Below are 15,261 nucleotides of genomic sequence, written 5' to 3'. Positions count from 1 at the left end.
TCTCTTGAGTTTTATTTATATTTTGGTGCTAGGCCTTCACATGTTAGACCACATGCTTACTCTTGGAGATTTTCTAGCTACTATATTCTTGTTTTGTGTGTGTGTGTGTGTGTGTGTGTGTGTGTGTGCGCGCGCGCGTGCGTGCGTGTGTGTGTGTGTGTGTGTGTGTGTGTGTGTGTGTGTGTGTATGCACATATACACACATATATTTTTGTTTGTTTTTCATTTTTTGGTATTTTCTTTTTGTTTTTCGAGACAGGGTTTCTTGGTGTAGTTTTGGTATCTATCCTGGATCTCTCTGTGTAAATCAGGCTGGCCTCGAACTCCCAGAGATCCACCTGGCTCTGCCTTCTGAGCACTGGCATTAAAGGTGTGAGCCACCACCGCTAGGCTATTTTTTGGTTTTTTGTTTTGTCTTGTTTTGTTTTGTTTTCGAGACAGGGTTTCTCTGTGTAGCTTTGCGCCTTTCCTGGATCTCGCTCTGTAGACCAGGCTGGCCTCGAACTCACAGAGATCCGCCTGCCTCTGCCTCCCGAGTGCTGGGATTAAAGGTGTGCGCCACCAATGCCCGGCTTATTTTTTGGTTTTTTGAGACAGAGTTTCTATGTGTGGCCCTGCCTGCCCTGAATCTCACTCTCTAGACGAGGCTGGCCTTGAACTCACGGGGATCTGCCTGTCTCTGTCTCCCAAGTGCTGGGATTAAAGGTGTGTGCCACCATTCCACCCTTACCCCCACCACACACACACACACACACACACACACACACACACACACACACCCTTACCCCTACCACACACACACACACACACACACACACAGCTTGGTTTTGTTTTTAGGTGAGGTCTCATTATGTTGCCTAGGTGCGTCTTGAACACCTGGGCTCAAGCAGTCTTCTAGCCTCAGCCTCCTGAGTAGATAGGCTCAGTTGTATGGCACTGCACTAGCTAGTGCCCACACCCCTTATCTTCATCATGACCTGCCTGCCTTTCGCCCGCCCGCAGGTATCCACCCCGTAACCTTGTATGGACTTGGCAGGCTGTCTGTGGCCTGAGCTTTAGCTCCAGCTCCTCAGTCGTTCCAGCAGCTGATGCTTTGTGCCTTCTGCAGAGCTCTTATGTAGAGGAGCCCCACCCCACCCCCTCCCACTCCCCGCCCCAAATCCCCTTACAGCCTTTTCCCTTCAGAATTTCATGGATAGGAGTTGGGGAAAATGTTTTAGTCTGTCGTGCTGCATACTTTGTGGGCCCTTTTAGTTTGGAAATTTAAGTTCTGAGACACTTTCTTGACAGTTTTTTCCTCCCTGTGTGTTTAATGCGTGCATGTGGAGTGAGGGGTGGGGTGGGTGATGGCATTCCTATTGAGGTGAGAGGACAATTTGTGGGAATCTGTTCTCACTTTCTACTATGTAGGGATTGAACTCAAAGGCAAGTGCCTTTACCCACTCAGTTATCTTGCTGTCCCCTTTGTATAGTTCTCTTAATGTATTTCCTTTTCTGTGTTTACATATGGAAACTTCTGAATGGGTCCTCCAATTTTCAACTCAGTGTCTCTTTTCTGCACATTCTCAGTGATGTTTTCAACTTTATTTTTCAGTTCTTCCGCAGAATTTCTTACCTGACTTGTCTCTCTTGTATGTGCTCACAGCTGTGTACATGGAGGTCAGGAGACCTCTGTTGCTCTCTACTTTTGTTTTGTTTTTTGTTTTTTTGAGACAAGGTCTCATTTTGTAGTTCTGGTTGGTCTGAAACTCACTATGTAGACAAGGCTGGTCTTGAACTCACAGATGTGCTTGCCTCTTCCTCCTGAGTGCTGGGATTAAAGGCATGTACCACCACACCTGGCTTCTCTAACTTACTTTTTGAGACAGGGTCACTCACTGAATCTGGAGCTCTGCATTTTGACCAGACCAGCTGCCCATTGAGCCTCCAGATTTCTCTTCCCTTACCCTCTCTCTGCACTGGTGTTACAGTTGTGTGCTGCCTCTCCCAGCTTTTTGCGTGGGTACTGGGGATCCAAACTAAGGTTCTTGTGCAGTACTGTACTGGCTGAGCAAGCTCCTTAACTTCCTGTCATGTTTTCAAGGAAGGGCTAATTAGTTGGTTGATTTCTCCAAGTACTCTGTAGAAGCTTTGATTTATGTATTACTGTTTGCTGGGGTTGTTCTTTGTTTGTTGATAAAGAGTCTTATTCTATAGCACAAGCTTTCTAAAATCCATTAGGTAGACCAGGCTGGACTATAACTGAAGCAATCCTACTTTTATAGACCCAGTGCTGGGAACCAGTCCCCACTGCCGTATTACTTACTCTTTTTTTTTCCCCTATCAATTATAACTTCTCCAAGTTGTTATAGTTTATTTTATTGTATATATTTTTGTTTTGTTTTTCAAGACAGAGTTTCCTAGAACTCACTCTGTAGACCAGACTGGCCTCAAACTCAGAGATCCGACTGCCTCTGCTTTCCGAGTGCTGGGATTAAAGGCGTGCACCACCACCGCCGCCCAGCTTTTATTGTATGCATTTTAAAGTATACAACATGAAGTTTTCATGTATTACATGCACAGTGAAATGATTATCACATCCAAGCATATCCAACATAGGCTGGGTGTGGTGGTGCATGCCTGTAACCCCAGCAGTGGTGAAACTGAGGCTGGAGATTTGTCATGAGTTCATGAACCAACTTGGACTAAAGAACAAGTACTAGGCCAGCCAAGACTTCAGAGCAAGATCCTGGCTCAAAACATAGGGCCTGTTGATAGGCCTTGGTGGGTGTAAAGGTGCTTGCTGCCAGGCCTGCTAATCTGAACTTAAGCTCCAGGAGCCCTTACGCATATGGTCCAAGGAGAGAGCTCCTACAGGTTGTCCTCTGACCTTCACTCATGCGTGATCCTACACAGAGAGAGACAGAGAGACAGACAGACAGGCACTGGACATATAAATGTAGTTTTAGAAAAAAAGGTTTAAAAAGCAAATTTCTATTTATCATGTTTCATTGAATACCCATTTTGTTGTTGTTCGGTGATAATACTCTGATCAAATTTCCAGTGTACAATAAGCTAATTCTTCTCTTCTCCTTTTCTCTTCTGTTTCTCTGTTTTGACAGGGTCTCACTGTGCAGCATTGGCTGTCCTATAACTCCTAGAGATCCACCTGCCTCTGCCTCCCAAGTGCTAGGATTAAAGGTGTTTGCCACCACACCTGGCTTTACAATTCTAATTATTAATTATATATAGTCCTCATGTTGTACATTAGATCTACAGATTTGTTCAGCCTGTATAACTCTAACTCTGTAACCTTAGAATTATATTTGCCTTATGACCTTGCTTGCCTACCCACTTTTTTCCTGGAATCGCCAGTTTTCGTAGGGGAGACATTCATTAGTATTTGGTACCCCTGGTTGTCACTCACATTTCAGAGGAGGATATTAAAATGCTAATGAGATGTTCTCTGGGTGGTTGGGCTTGTGACATGATCTCTGTTACCTGTTTGTGTAGACCTCTCAGTCTAATATGATTGATTCTTTCTCATTTATCAAGTTTTTGTTGTATTTCTTGTTTCCCTTTTCTTTCTGCTTAATTTGATTACATTTGACATCTCTATTGATCAGTCTGACCTATAATTTTCATTTTCTTTGTAGTTTTCTTATCAGGTAGTCATATCTAGGTCATAGTGCCTTATAAAACAAGCTAGAAATGTTCTTTTTCGAGTTGTCTTTAAATGTGGATCAAATTTTCCTGTAAAATGGAGTAGTCCTGAAATTTTCCTTATGGGAAAGTATTTCAAAAGCCTGGTATGGTGATGCATACCTTTAATCCTAGCCCTCAGGTGGATCTGTGAGTTCGAGGACAGACAGGACTGACTACACAGAGAAACCATCTTGGGCGGTGGGAGGGAAGGAAGCATTCCATTACAAATAAGGGTTTTGTTTTGTTTTTTAAGACCAGGTCAGTCTGTCTGTCTTTGGCTGATCTGGAACTCACTGTGTAGGCCAGGCTGACCTTGAACTTGCTGTTTTCCTGCTACAACCTCCCAGATACTCTAGATTATAGGCCTGCATCAGCCGAGTATGCCTGGCTTTCTTTGTAGAATTTGACTGTTTAGATTCTCTAGTTGTAGTAATGGGGGTTTTTCTTAGGTATATAGTTTATAATAATTCTACTTAAGAACTTAATATAATTATGGATTTGTCCATTTCTCCTTTTCTGCCATTTTTGCTTTATGTGAGGCTATAATAGATACAGATATGAAACTGTTATCTGGTTGGGCTTCTTTTCATTAGTGTGTGAGTGCTCTATCTCTTTGTATTTTATTTCAATCTTTCTATAACCTGTATTTTACACACACACATGCACACACACGCGCACATGCTGTTGTTATTATTTTCTGACCTGATAGTTTTCCATGTTTTACTGAGGGCTCTTACTATGTTTATGCCACATGTAACTTCCTGTTATTTGCAGCTTACACGCACCCATCTTGCTGTCTGCTTTCTGTTTGTCCCATCTGTCCTGTGTTTGTCTTTCTTATTGCACTCTGTACGTTGGCTAGTCTTTCCTGACTTCTGTATTAGTTCCCTTCCTCATTGTTGTGACAGAATACTAGGAAAAAGCAAATGAAGAAAACGTTTACTATGGCTCCTCTACAGACCTGCATGCTGAGGCGGGGGCATGGCAAGGAAGGCATGGTGGCTGGGGCAGGAGGCAGCTAGTCACTGTGTTCATAGTCAGGAAGCAGAGAGAGAGGAAGGCAAGTGTTCAACTCGCTTTCTCCTTTTATTAGTGCAGGAGCCCAGCCCATGGGATTGTGCCACCCATATCCTGGGTGGGTCATCCCTCTTCAATTACACCTTTTGGAAACATTCTCTTGGATACACTCAGAGGAGTGTTGGTTCCTTGGTGATTCTGAATTCACTCAAGTTGATAAGTAACATTAACTGTCATAGCTTCTTAGTTATATATATTCTTCTTCAAGTGTGTGTTCTTTTACTAGGTTGATTTTAGGGTATGTATTTTATCTCGCCTATTCTGTTTGCTTATCCTTGTTTTTCTATAGATATCTTTTCTGGCGGTCGTGGAATTAAATAAAGAATTAAAGGCATTCAGCAAGGATATTTTGTGTGAAAAAAGAAAGAAATGTAGAACATTGTATGCTATGTCTGAAATATGACAAGGCTGGAATAAATGTTTTGGCTTCTTTGTACATAAAGAAACTAGAGTTCTGTATGCAGGAGCTAACCGGTTAGACAGTGATGAGAAGCTGAAGGGATGCACCATGTCTTTTTGTAAACCTTGGCCTGACGTTTTTGAACCAGTGTATACTTCCCAGTCAAAAGCCAGAGTGGGGCGTAATGCCAGCACTCAGGAGGCAGAGGCAGACATGTCTCTTTGACTTTGAGGACTGCCTCGTCAACATAGTGAGACTCAGTCTCAAAAACACCACCAATAACAAAATTAGATTACAGGAAAGGGATGTAACTCATTAGCTAAAGCACTTTCCTGGCATGGCCAAGTCCCTGGGTTGTATCTCTGGCAATGCTAAAAACATGCAAAAAAAAAAAAAAAAATGAACTAGGCACAGTGTCATCTTTTTATAATCCTGGCACTCATGAAGTTCAGGCAGGATGATCATAAGTTCAGGACTAGCCTGAGTTACTTCGTTGAGACCATGTCTCCAAAACAAAGGATGGGGGATGTTGCTCAGTGGTAGAGCATTTGACCATCATGTCCAAGTTCCTAGACATTTATTAACAAATCAGTCAAAATTAACTCAAGTTCTGTCTCCAGCAACAAATAAGTAAATAAACCAAAAAAGAAAACCTTTTCATATTGTATTTTGAGGGATGTATTGATAGATTTTTTTTTTAAGATCTATTTATTTATTATGTACACAGAAGAGGGTGCCAGATCTCATTACAGATGGTTGTGAGCCACCACGTGGGTGCTGGGAATTGAACTCAGGACCTCTGAAAGAGCAGTCGGAGCTCTTAACCTCTGAGCCATCTCTCCAGCCCCCTTGATAGATTATTGCTTGATGTATATATGTCATATTTTAACTGGAAGTTTTTGGTTCTATAGATTGACTCATATAGACGATATCTGTTATATGTAATATAGCAAATCTTTATTTTCATCTATATTGTCTGTCATTTTCTAAATGTCATATAAACACTTACTGTTAGACCTTCTTTTATTTAATTTTATCTTATAAATATGGCTGTTCAACATGCATGTAGGTCTGTGCTCTACCCTAAAGTGTCAGATCCCCTGGTACTGGAGTTACATATGGTTGTGAGCTGCCATGTTCATGCTGAGAATCAAACCCAGGTCCTCTGGAAGAGCAGCATGTGCTCTTAATCTCTGATCCATCTCTCCATCCTTTTATTCTTTCTATCCTAATAATAAATTAATGAGAACCTCAGTTACTTTGTCTTTTGAGAAAAGCTATATAATGTTACCCTGTTGGAGGGGAGACACATGTCAAAGGGAATGATGAGACAGGGTGTCTTAGTTAGGGTTTCTATTGCTGTGAAGAGACACCATGACCATGGCAACTCTTATAAGGAAAACATTTAATTGGGGTGGCTTATAGTTTTAGAGGTTCAATCCATTATCATGGCGGGGAGCATGGTGGTGTGTAGGCAGACATGATGCTGGCTACATTTTGATCAGAAGAACAGGATGCAGACTGAAGCTCTGGATGTGGCTTGAGTATATATGAGACCTCAAAGCCCACCCCTACAGTGACATATTTTCTCCAGTAAGGCCACACCTACTCCTACAAGGCCACACCTCCTAATAGTGCTACTCCCTGTGAGTTTATGGGGGCCAGTTACATTCAAATTATCACGCAGGGTCTCCCTTGGTAGCCCAGGCAGGCCTTGCACTTTGATTCTCTTGGGTCACCCTCCCAAGTGCTGGGATTACAAGTATCTACCACCCCCGCCTGGCAGTTTCTTTCTTTACCAGTGGTCCAGAACCTATTTAGTATCCCATTGAAAGAAAGCTGAATCTTAGGGCATTTGATATTTTGTACTTTTGATTTGTATAATTAACTCATTGTTATGCCATCCCTATGTTTAAGAATGCTGCCTATATAGAATAAAGAAATAATTTGGGAGTTGGGTAGATGGCTTAGTGGTTAAGAGCACTTACTGCTCTTCCAGAGGAATGGAGTAAAGTTCTCAGCACCCACATTGTGCAGTTTACAGTCTTCTGTAACTCGAGCTCCAGGGGCTTCAGTACCCCCTTTTGGACTCCCTGGGTGTTGGTGGAAGTTTCTGTTCCACCAACACCTCCAAAATACTCAACAGCCACTTCCCAAATTACCACACAGAAGCTTATATTAATTATAACTGCTCGGCCATTAGCTCAGGTTTATTACTGACTAGCTCTTACACTTAAATTAACCCATAATTCTTATCTGTGTTTAGCCATGTGACTTGGTAACTTTCCTGAATTTGGTATTCTTATCTTGCTTCCTCTGCATCTAGCTGGCAACTCCTGACTCCGCCCTTCCTCTTCCCAGCATTCTTTGTTTGCTCGCCCTGCCTATACTTCCTGCCTGGCTACTGGCCAATCAGGATTTTATTAAACCAGTTCGAGTGACAAACCTTTACAGTGTAGAAGAGCATTATCCCACAGCACCTGGGCACCTGCTTTCACATGTACATATCCATAAACAGATACACACATGAACATACATGTATAATTTTAAAAAGGTTTTAAAGAAATAAATAGAGCCAGGCAGTGGTTGTGCACACCTTTAATCCCAGCACTGGGGAGGCAGAGGCAGGCGGATCTCTGTGAGTTCGAGGCCAGCCTGGTCTACAGAGTGAGCTCCAGGACAGCTAGGGCTACACAGAGAAACTCTGTCTTGAAAAACCAAAGCAACAACAAAACAAACCCACAAAATAACAGCAACAAAAACAAGAGGAACCATCTTGAAAAACCAAAAGAATTAAATAGAAATAACTTGGTTTGTGGCTTGTTGTTTTTCTGATAGCTTAGTATAGCCTAGGCTAGCCTTAAATCCAATATGTAGCTGTGGCTGGCCTTGAAAAACTCTTGATTCTCTAGCCTCTTCCAAGTGGTAGGAACTTAGGTATGTCTTACCCACCATACTTAGTGAGATGTTTTTTATAGAATTCATTTAGTTCATCCTCCTTCTCTTCTTCCCCATCTTGTCCTCCCTGACCCCCACCCCCAATGACAAGGTCTCACTGTATCAGTGGGTGGCATAGAACTCAGAGGGTCCCTTACCTGCCTCCCCAGTGCTGGCATGAACCACTATGCCCTGCCAGAATGTAGTTTCTTTTAAGACTGTTGTGAAAAATACATTACAGGTTTTTGTTTGTTTGTTTTTTAATTTTTAAAAATTTTACTTGATCCTTGAAAAGTAATTGGATTGTTGATATTTTATTCTATATAGGAATGACAGCTTCCTGTTTTGTTATATTTTGTTTTAAAAGTGGTATGAATTCAGGCAGCTATAAAGAAAAAATGTTAACTTTATTTTCTTTCAATTTGATAGGTTTGAGAAATTTCTGTGGTTCATTAGCTCAGAGAACTATTTAATTATAGGTGGTCGAGATCAGCAACAGAATGAGATCATCGTGAAAAGATACTTGACACCAGGTAAGATTAAAATCTATGAAATTTTCTCTTAAATGATTTATCAGTTGTTTCATTAATAGGCACTGGTTTTCATCTTATTCTCTTGTTTGACAGAATTGGGGGTTTAATGCTCTCTGGCTTACAATTGGTTGAAGTCTTTGCCAAATCTCGTTAAGTGGATCTGCTGTATTTACAAAATAGATTCCAGTTCTCCAAGTGATGGTGGATCAAAATTTTTAAAGCTTAGTGTTTAAGTGCTAAAGTCTGTGACCATTTGTCCAGCTTACATGCTGGGTGTGGAGTGAATGCCTGTAATTGCAGCTGCTAGAGGCTAAACCAAGAGGACCACTTGGCCCCAGAAGTCCCAGAATAACCTCAGAGCATAAAGAGACCCTGTTTCAAACCAGGAAAGAAGCAGGCAGGAGAGGTGGCTCAGCACTTATGAGCACTGACGACCGTCGCAACTACCCTGAGTTCAGTCCCCAGCAATCACATGGTTGCTCCGCACCACCTGTAACTACAGTTCCAGAGGATCTGATGCCCCTTTCTCCCTTCCGTGGGTGCTGCATGTGGGTAGTTCACTTACATCCGTGCAGGCAGAACAATTGTGATAGGAAATAGAAGACTGAACGGATTGATAACTAAACCTAGCAATATCTCTAGAACATGGCCTCACACGTATACAGAGAACATAAAATCTTAAAGTAGAAATTTAGAAGAAAACAAAACAAAAACCAACCAAACCAAAAGAAATAGGACCTAAAGTATCATTTCACATTTGTCTTTCTTTAAGGAGATATTTATGTGCATGCTGATCTTCATGGAGCTACCAGCTGTGTGATTAAGAATCCAACAGGTACTATAAGTCCATTACCTGGAAATTTCTTTCCTTAACATTTTGTTTGTTTGTTTTTAGTTATATATATGTGTGAGTGCATGTGTGGGAATGTGCACATGCGATCCATGAAGGTGCCCATTGTGTCCAGAACAGAGTGTTGAGTCCCCTGGGTAGAGTCACACTCACAGGGACATAAACTATTTGGGCTCTGGGGACTGGCCTCAGGTCCTCTGCCAGAGCAGTATGCATTCTTAACTGCTAAGCCATCTCTTTGGCCTCCTGAAAACATTTTTAATGTTACTGATAAACAAGAATTAATATTCAGCTCCCAGTATTGTAAACAACAAGAAAGAGATGAAGATAGATTGTAATGATATGAGAACATTGCATGAATCTAAGAGTCATAACACGTGTGTCTGACACACACACACACATATATATATATATATATATATATATATATATATGTCCTATAATAAATGAAACATACAGTAATGGGGTGGGTAGACACAGGTACATACGGTAATATTTGCAAATGTCAACATTGAACATGAACATGAATAGAATAAACAGTAGATTAACAAGGAAGTAGAAGACTTGAACAGATTGATAACTAAATCTAACAATATCTCTAGCACACAGCCTAACAAGTATTCAGAGAACATTCTCTACATAGATCAGATGATAGAAACAGAAAATTGGGGAAAAAAATTCATAACAAGAGATTGAAACACTTCCTAAAGAAAATTCCAGCTAGGCAATGTTGGTGCACACCTTTGATCCTGGCAACCAGGAGGCAGAGGCAGGCAGATCTCTTTGAGTTTGAGGCCAGCCTGGTCTACAGAGCAAGTTCTAGGACAGCCAAGGCTACACAGAGAAACCTGTGTTTAAAAAAAAACAAAACAAAGCCGGGCGTAAATAAATGTAAAAGATAAAACTTTTGGTCGCTAACACTGCAACAACAGGTGAGTAGATAGGTAGATAGAATCTTGAAAGAAAATGTGGTATAAATATTTAAGGTAGAAGATGATTAAAACTGTTGTACTAAGTATAACTTTGGCGTCTTGCTCTGTAGAAACCCTGTACTTTGGTATTGAAACATAGCTTTGCTGTTACAGGAGAACCCATCCCTCCACGGACTTTGACTGAGGCAGGCACAATGGCACTTTGCTACAGTGCTGCTTGGGATGCACGAGTTATCACTAGTGCCTGGTGGGTGTACCATCATCAGGTAATAAGGGCTGTGGTCCATTTTCTTAATCTCTTGAGCTATACCTCATTACAAATGGTTAGGCTATAGAAGGTAGACAAAGTACCTACCTTGATAAAGTTTATGTTTAAGCAGTAGAGAAAAATATATGCATACCAGGTGGCAAGTGCTGTGAAGAAAAAAACCAAATTTCTCCTTTGGGTTTTTGAGGCAGGGTCTCCCTGTGTAGCCTTGGCTGGCCTGGAACTTGTTTTGTAGACCAGGCTGGTCACAAAGATGATCTACCTGCCTCTGCTTCCCGAGTGCTGGGATTAAAGGTACACAGCACCACATCTAGCTCAATTCAAATTTTTTCTGAATTTTCTTTTGCCCTTCCTTAGAAACTAGGTCTAACTTGTGTTTTATGTATTCATTTGGTTTTAGTGATTGCCCTTCTTTATGTTCAGTGCTGTTGGGTTTGCTTTTGTATACATGTTTGATTCTGTTTTTGTCATACTGGAGAGTGCACTTAGAGACTCATACATTCCAAGCAAGTGCCCTTAGCCCCTTTATTACTTTTGCTTTGTGAGGAGATCTCAGCTCCTCCAGCGGGCAGTGAGCTCACAGAATTTGAACTCTCAGTCCCCCACCTCAGCCGACCAGATAGCTGAGACTCCAGGCCGGTGCCTCCAAGCTCAGCTGTTAGTGCTCTTTGATATTACCATCTCATAGTTGACTTCCCATTGCAAATAGATCCACATTTTCAAGAGTTATAGTTAATAATGATGCATCAATTCTACAAGAATCAGAAATTATGTGGTGATTAAAGAATATCATCTTTGAGATTTATTTTATTTTATATTTATGTTATTTGCTATTCTGTGATGTGGTTTTAGGAAATTAATATACTTGAGGGATAATACTTTATTTATTTTAAGGCCTTTGTTTAAAATTTATTACGAATACAATGTTCCATCTGCATGTTGCCTGCACACCGGAAGAGGGCACCAGATCTCATTATAGATGGTTGTGAACCACCATGTGGTTGCTGGGAATTGAACTCAGGACCTTTGGAAGAGCAGCCGGTGTTCTTAACCTCTGAGCCATCTCTCCAGCCCAGGGATAATACTTTATACCTCTACTATTAATTAAAGTGGTTTTCTAACTGCTTATAACTAATAAAATACACTCAAATTTAGAAAATTCACAAATATGTAAAATCTTTGGAATAAGCTCGCTCACTTTGTTTACCAAACTACATTTTTAAAAATTCTGTTATCTTTATTTCCTTCTAGGAAAAGCTGTTTTAGCAGCTGGGGAGGTGGCTCGGTCAGTAAAGACCCTTGTCATCAAGCTTGATGACCTGAGGTCAGTCCCTGGGACCCAAGTGCTGGGAGGGGAGAGCCAAGTCCTTTCTAGCTGTCTTTTGACCTCTACAGTGCGGTGTGTGTGTGTGTGTATACACACACACACACACACACACACACACACACTCTTAAATTGTTAAAGTTTGGGAGCTGGAAAGATGGATTACAGGTTAAGAGCTCTGGCTGCTCTTCCAGAGGTCCTGAGTTCAATTCCCAGGAACCACATGGTGGCTCACAGCCATCTACAGTGAGCTCTCTGGTGCCCTCTTCTGGTGTATGTATACATAATAGATAAAGAAATCTTTTTGAAAAGGAAGGAAGGAAGGAAGGAAGGAAGGAAGGAAGGAAGGAAGGAAGGAAGGAAGGAAGGACTTTCAAAGCCAGGCGTGGTGGTGGATGCCTTTAATCTCAGCACTCTTGAGTTTGAGGCAAGTAGCCTAGTCTATAGAGTGAGTTCCAGGACAGCCAGGGCTACACAGAGAAACTGTCTCGAAAAACCAAAACCACAAACAAAACTTTCAAAATATTTTTTTAAGGAAAAGAAAAGCTGTTTTACTATCAAAAAGAATCCTGAGAAAGGATTTTAGTGACTGTAACTTTATCTTCCAGTAAGGTTTTGTGCTAAGCTTATTAAACTTATTCTTTTCTCATTATATCCTATGCTGGAAGAAAAAGCTAGTTCCAATCTAGTCCATGTCATTTTATTGGACTAGTAGATCTTTTGTTATTTCTTTATAATGTTGTCAAGTATATCTATCATTGGGAGGATATATCTGTGTCTGCAGTGTTGAGAATTTTTGCTAAATTATAAAGTTTTCAGGACTTAGAGTTGCTTGCTTGAATATGATTATCTGCTCCTCTTGGGTAGAAAAGTTTTGAAAAGAACGTCTTAGGAGACTAAAGATGCAATTCAGTTGGGTAGAAGGCCTTCCTAGCATGCACAAAGCCCTGGCTTTAATCCCCAGCACCACTTACAGGAGGCATGGGAGGCACAATGGTAATCCCAGCGTTTGGAGGTGGAGGGACTTGAAATTCAAGGTCATCTTGAGTTACATAGCAAGTTCAAGGCCAACCTGTAAGAACTGAGAGCCTGTCTCACTTCTTTCTTTAGATAAGAATGTAATGCATTCTTGTGTTCCTCAGGTGTCTAAAACAGCACCAACAGGAGAATATTTGACAACAGGAAGCTTCATGATAAGAGGTAATAGCTTAATATGAAAAATACCCTTAACTTGTATTATGAAGGCAAGAGCCATTTTACAGATATTCTTGAGTAGAAATGGACTGCTGTAATTGCACATACAACTTTATGTATAGGAAATAAGGGAATTTTCCCTTGGCATGGCAAATTCAGCATTTGTCATCATCACACATTTATTGATGAATAAGAATTACAGCCTGACCTTTTAAAATAAAAAAAAAAAAATAGATTATTTTGGTTCTGACAAACCCAAAATGTGGGAGCAAGTATTCATACTTTTTCTTGATAATTATTCCTATACATAATACTAAGTATTTTAAATGCTTATGTCTAGTACAAGGTAAAGATGGATATAATCATTGGTATATAATACTTTCAGACAAAAAAGTGGAGAAAACTGATTTTTATAACACTAATATGTATTATCTTTTACAGGAAAAAAGAATTTCCTTCCTCCTTCATATCTAATGATGGGGTTTAGCTTCCTTTTTAAGGTACTCATCTTCACTTTCTGTGGGCTTACTTTATATATACTCTCACTAAAGTTCAGCAGTGAGGAAGAACTCTTTCTCCAGGTAGATGAGTCTTGTGTCTGGAGACATCGAGGTGAACGGAAAGTCAGAGCCCAGGATGAAGACATGGAAACCCTGACAAGCTGCACCAGTGACCTCATGTCGGAAGAGATGGAACCACTAGGTAGTTGATGTGCTATAGTAAATGGCTTGTGATATGTGTCTGTGTGTTCATGTGCACGTGTGTGGGAAGCCAGAGGACAGCATTGTCTGCTTTCTCTGGAGACTGAGCTTCTTTCTGTCTGGAGCTTGCTGATTAGGCAAGGCTGTCTGGGAGCGAGCCTGCTTCTTATTACCATCGCTGTTGGGGTTACAAGTGCGTGCCACCACACCTGGTTTGTTGTTGGTCTCCCCCTCATGTGGTCTCCTGAAAGAGAAGCACTTGACCAACTGAATTGTCATCTCCCCACCAGGCTTGTGACTTTGTTTTCCTCCTGAGACGACTGTAGCTCTGGCTTACCTGGAGCTTATCGTATGGATCAGACGGCATTGAACTTGCATCAATCCTTGTGGCTTTGTCTCTCAGTGCTAGGATTCTAGAATTCATCATCAGATCAAGTCAAGCCTCGTGAGGTTTACTCTCGGGTTTTATTTCTAAATCTTAAGAAATTGTGTCTTTTCTGTGATAACCAAAATTTCAAAAATAGCCCAAAGTACTATCAATTTTACTGATTTTCGTTTCTGGAAATGCTGAATTTTTTTATACTAGGGATTGAAAAAATATTCTAATGAATTAAAAAATAGTTAATGAAATACATCACCAAAATACTTTTGGTAAAACTTGAGCATTTAATGGATATCTTGTAAATATATTTAACAGATAAACTTGGATAAATATGAATTAACATTTCTTTTTGGGTTTAGGAGTTAGAACTGATAGGAAGATGAATTTATATCAAGTATAATTTCTAATATGAGAGTTTTGGTTCAGGCCAGGCTTTTGACTACCATCCTGACTCAGTTTTCAGATGCTGATATTACAGGTATAAGCCAGTATGCCCAGCTTTGATTGATTTTTTTTTTTTTAATTTTTATTTTGCAATACAATTCAGTTCTACATATCAGCCACAGATTCCCTTGTTCTCCCCCCTCCCGCCCCCCTTTTTTTTTTTAATAATATATTTACCTCAAGTAGAGAGATCATCTACCTAGAGAAAGGGTACCGTGAACCACTTCTGTGGTTATCCTCTCTCCTAGGGTCATTCCTTTTTGGAGTCATATTGCATTGCTTAATTTAAAACTACTGTGTATTAGAGTCTATTGATTGATGCCTACCATGTCCTTGTCATAAAGTGATATATGAATAACAATAATATATATTACTTAATTTCATGATAATCCTTGAAAGATGGCAATTGGACCCAGTTATTAGTATTAGTATTCTTTCACTTAAGTGTGAAATTAGTTATATAATGAATGTGTCTTGGATTTCATTTGCAAATTAATAAAACTGTAGAATTCATACAACTACTTTTACTGTCTTG

General features: G+C 40.5%; 1 protein-coding gene across 1 annotated transcript in view; it reads left to right on the top strand.

Moving 5' to 3' along the window:
- Window positions 1-15,261, top strand: part of Nemf (nuclear export mediator factor) — a 57,305-nt gene that overhangs the window by 30,345 nt on the left and 11,699 nt on the right. The window contains exons 17-22 of the mRNA XM_059279758.1: window positions 8,528-8,631; window positions 9,404-9,466; window positions 10,567-10,679; window positions 13,148-13,205; window positions 13,641-13,699; window positions 13,781-13,901. Of these exons, the coding sequence (XP_059135741.1) occupies window positions 8,528-8,631; window positions 9,404-9,466; window positions 10,567-10,679; window positions 13,148-13,205; window positions 13,641-13,699; window positions 13,781-13,901 (518 nt within the window). The remainder of the gene's footprint in view (window positions 1-8,527; window positions 8,632-9,403; window positions 9,467-10,566; window positions 10,680-13,147; window positions 13,206-13,640; window positions 13,700-13,780; window positions 13,902-15,261) is intronic.

Source organism: Peromyscus eremicus, chromosome 14 (assembly GCF_949786415.1).
Source record: "Peromyscus eremicus chromosome 14, PerEre_H2_v1, whole genome shotgun sequence".
NCBI classification, from domain to species: domain Eukaryota; kingdom Metazoa; phylum Chordata; class Mammalia; order Rodentia; family Cricetidae; genus Peromyscus; species Peromyscus eremicus.
The sequence above is the reverse complement of the archived record's forward strand: the minus strand, read 5'-3'. Positions and strand labels throughout refer to the sequence as shown.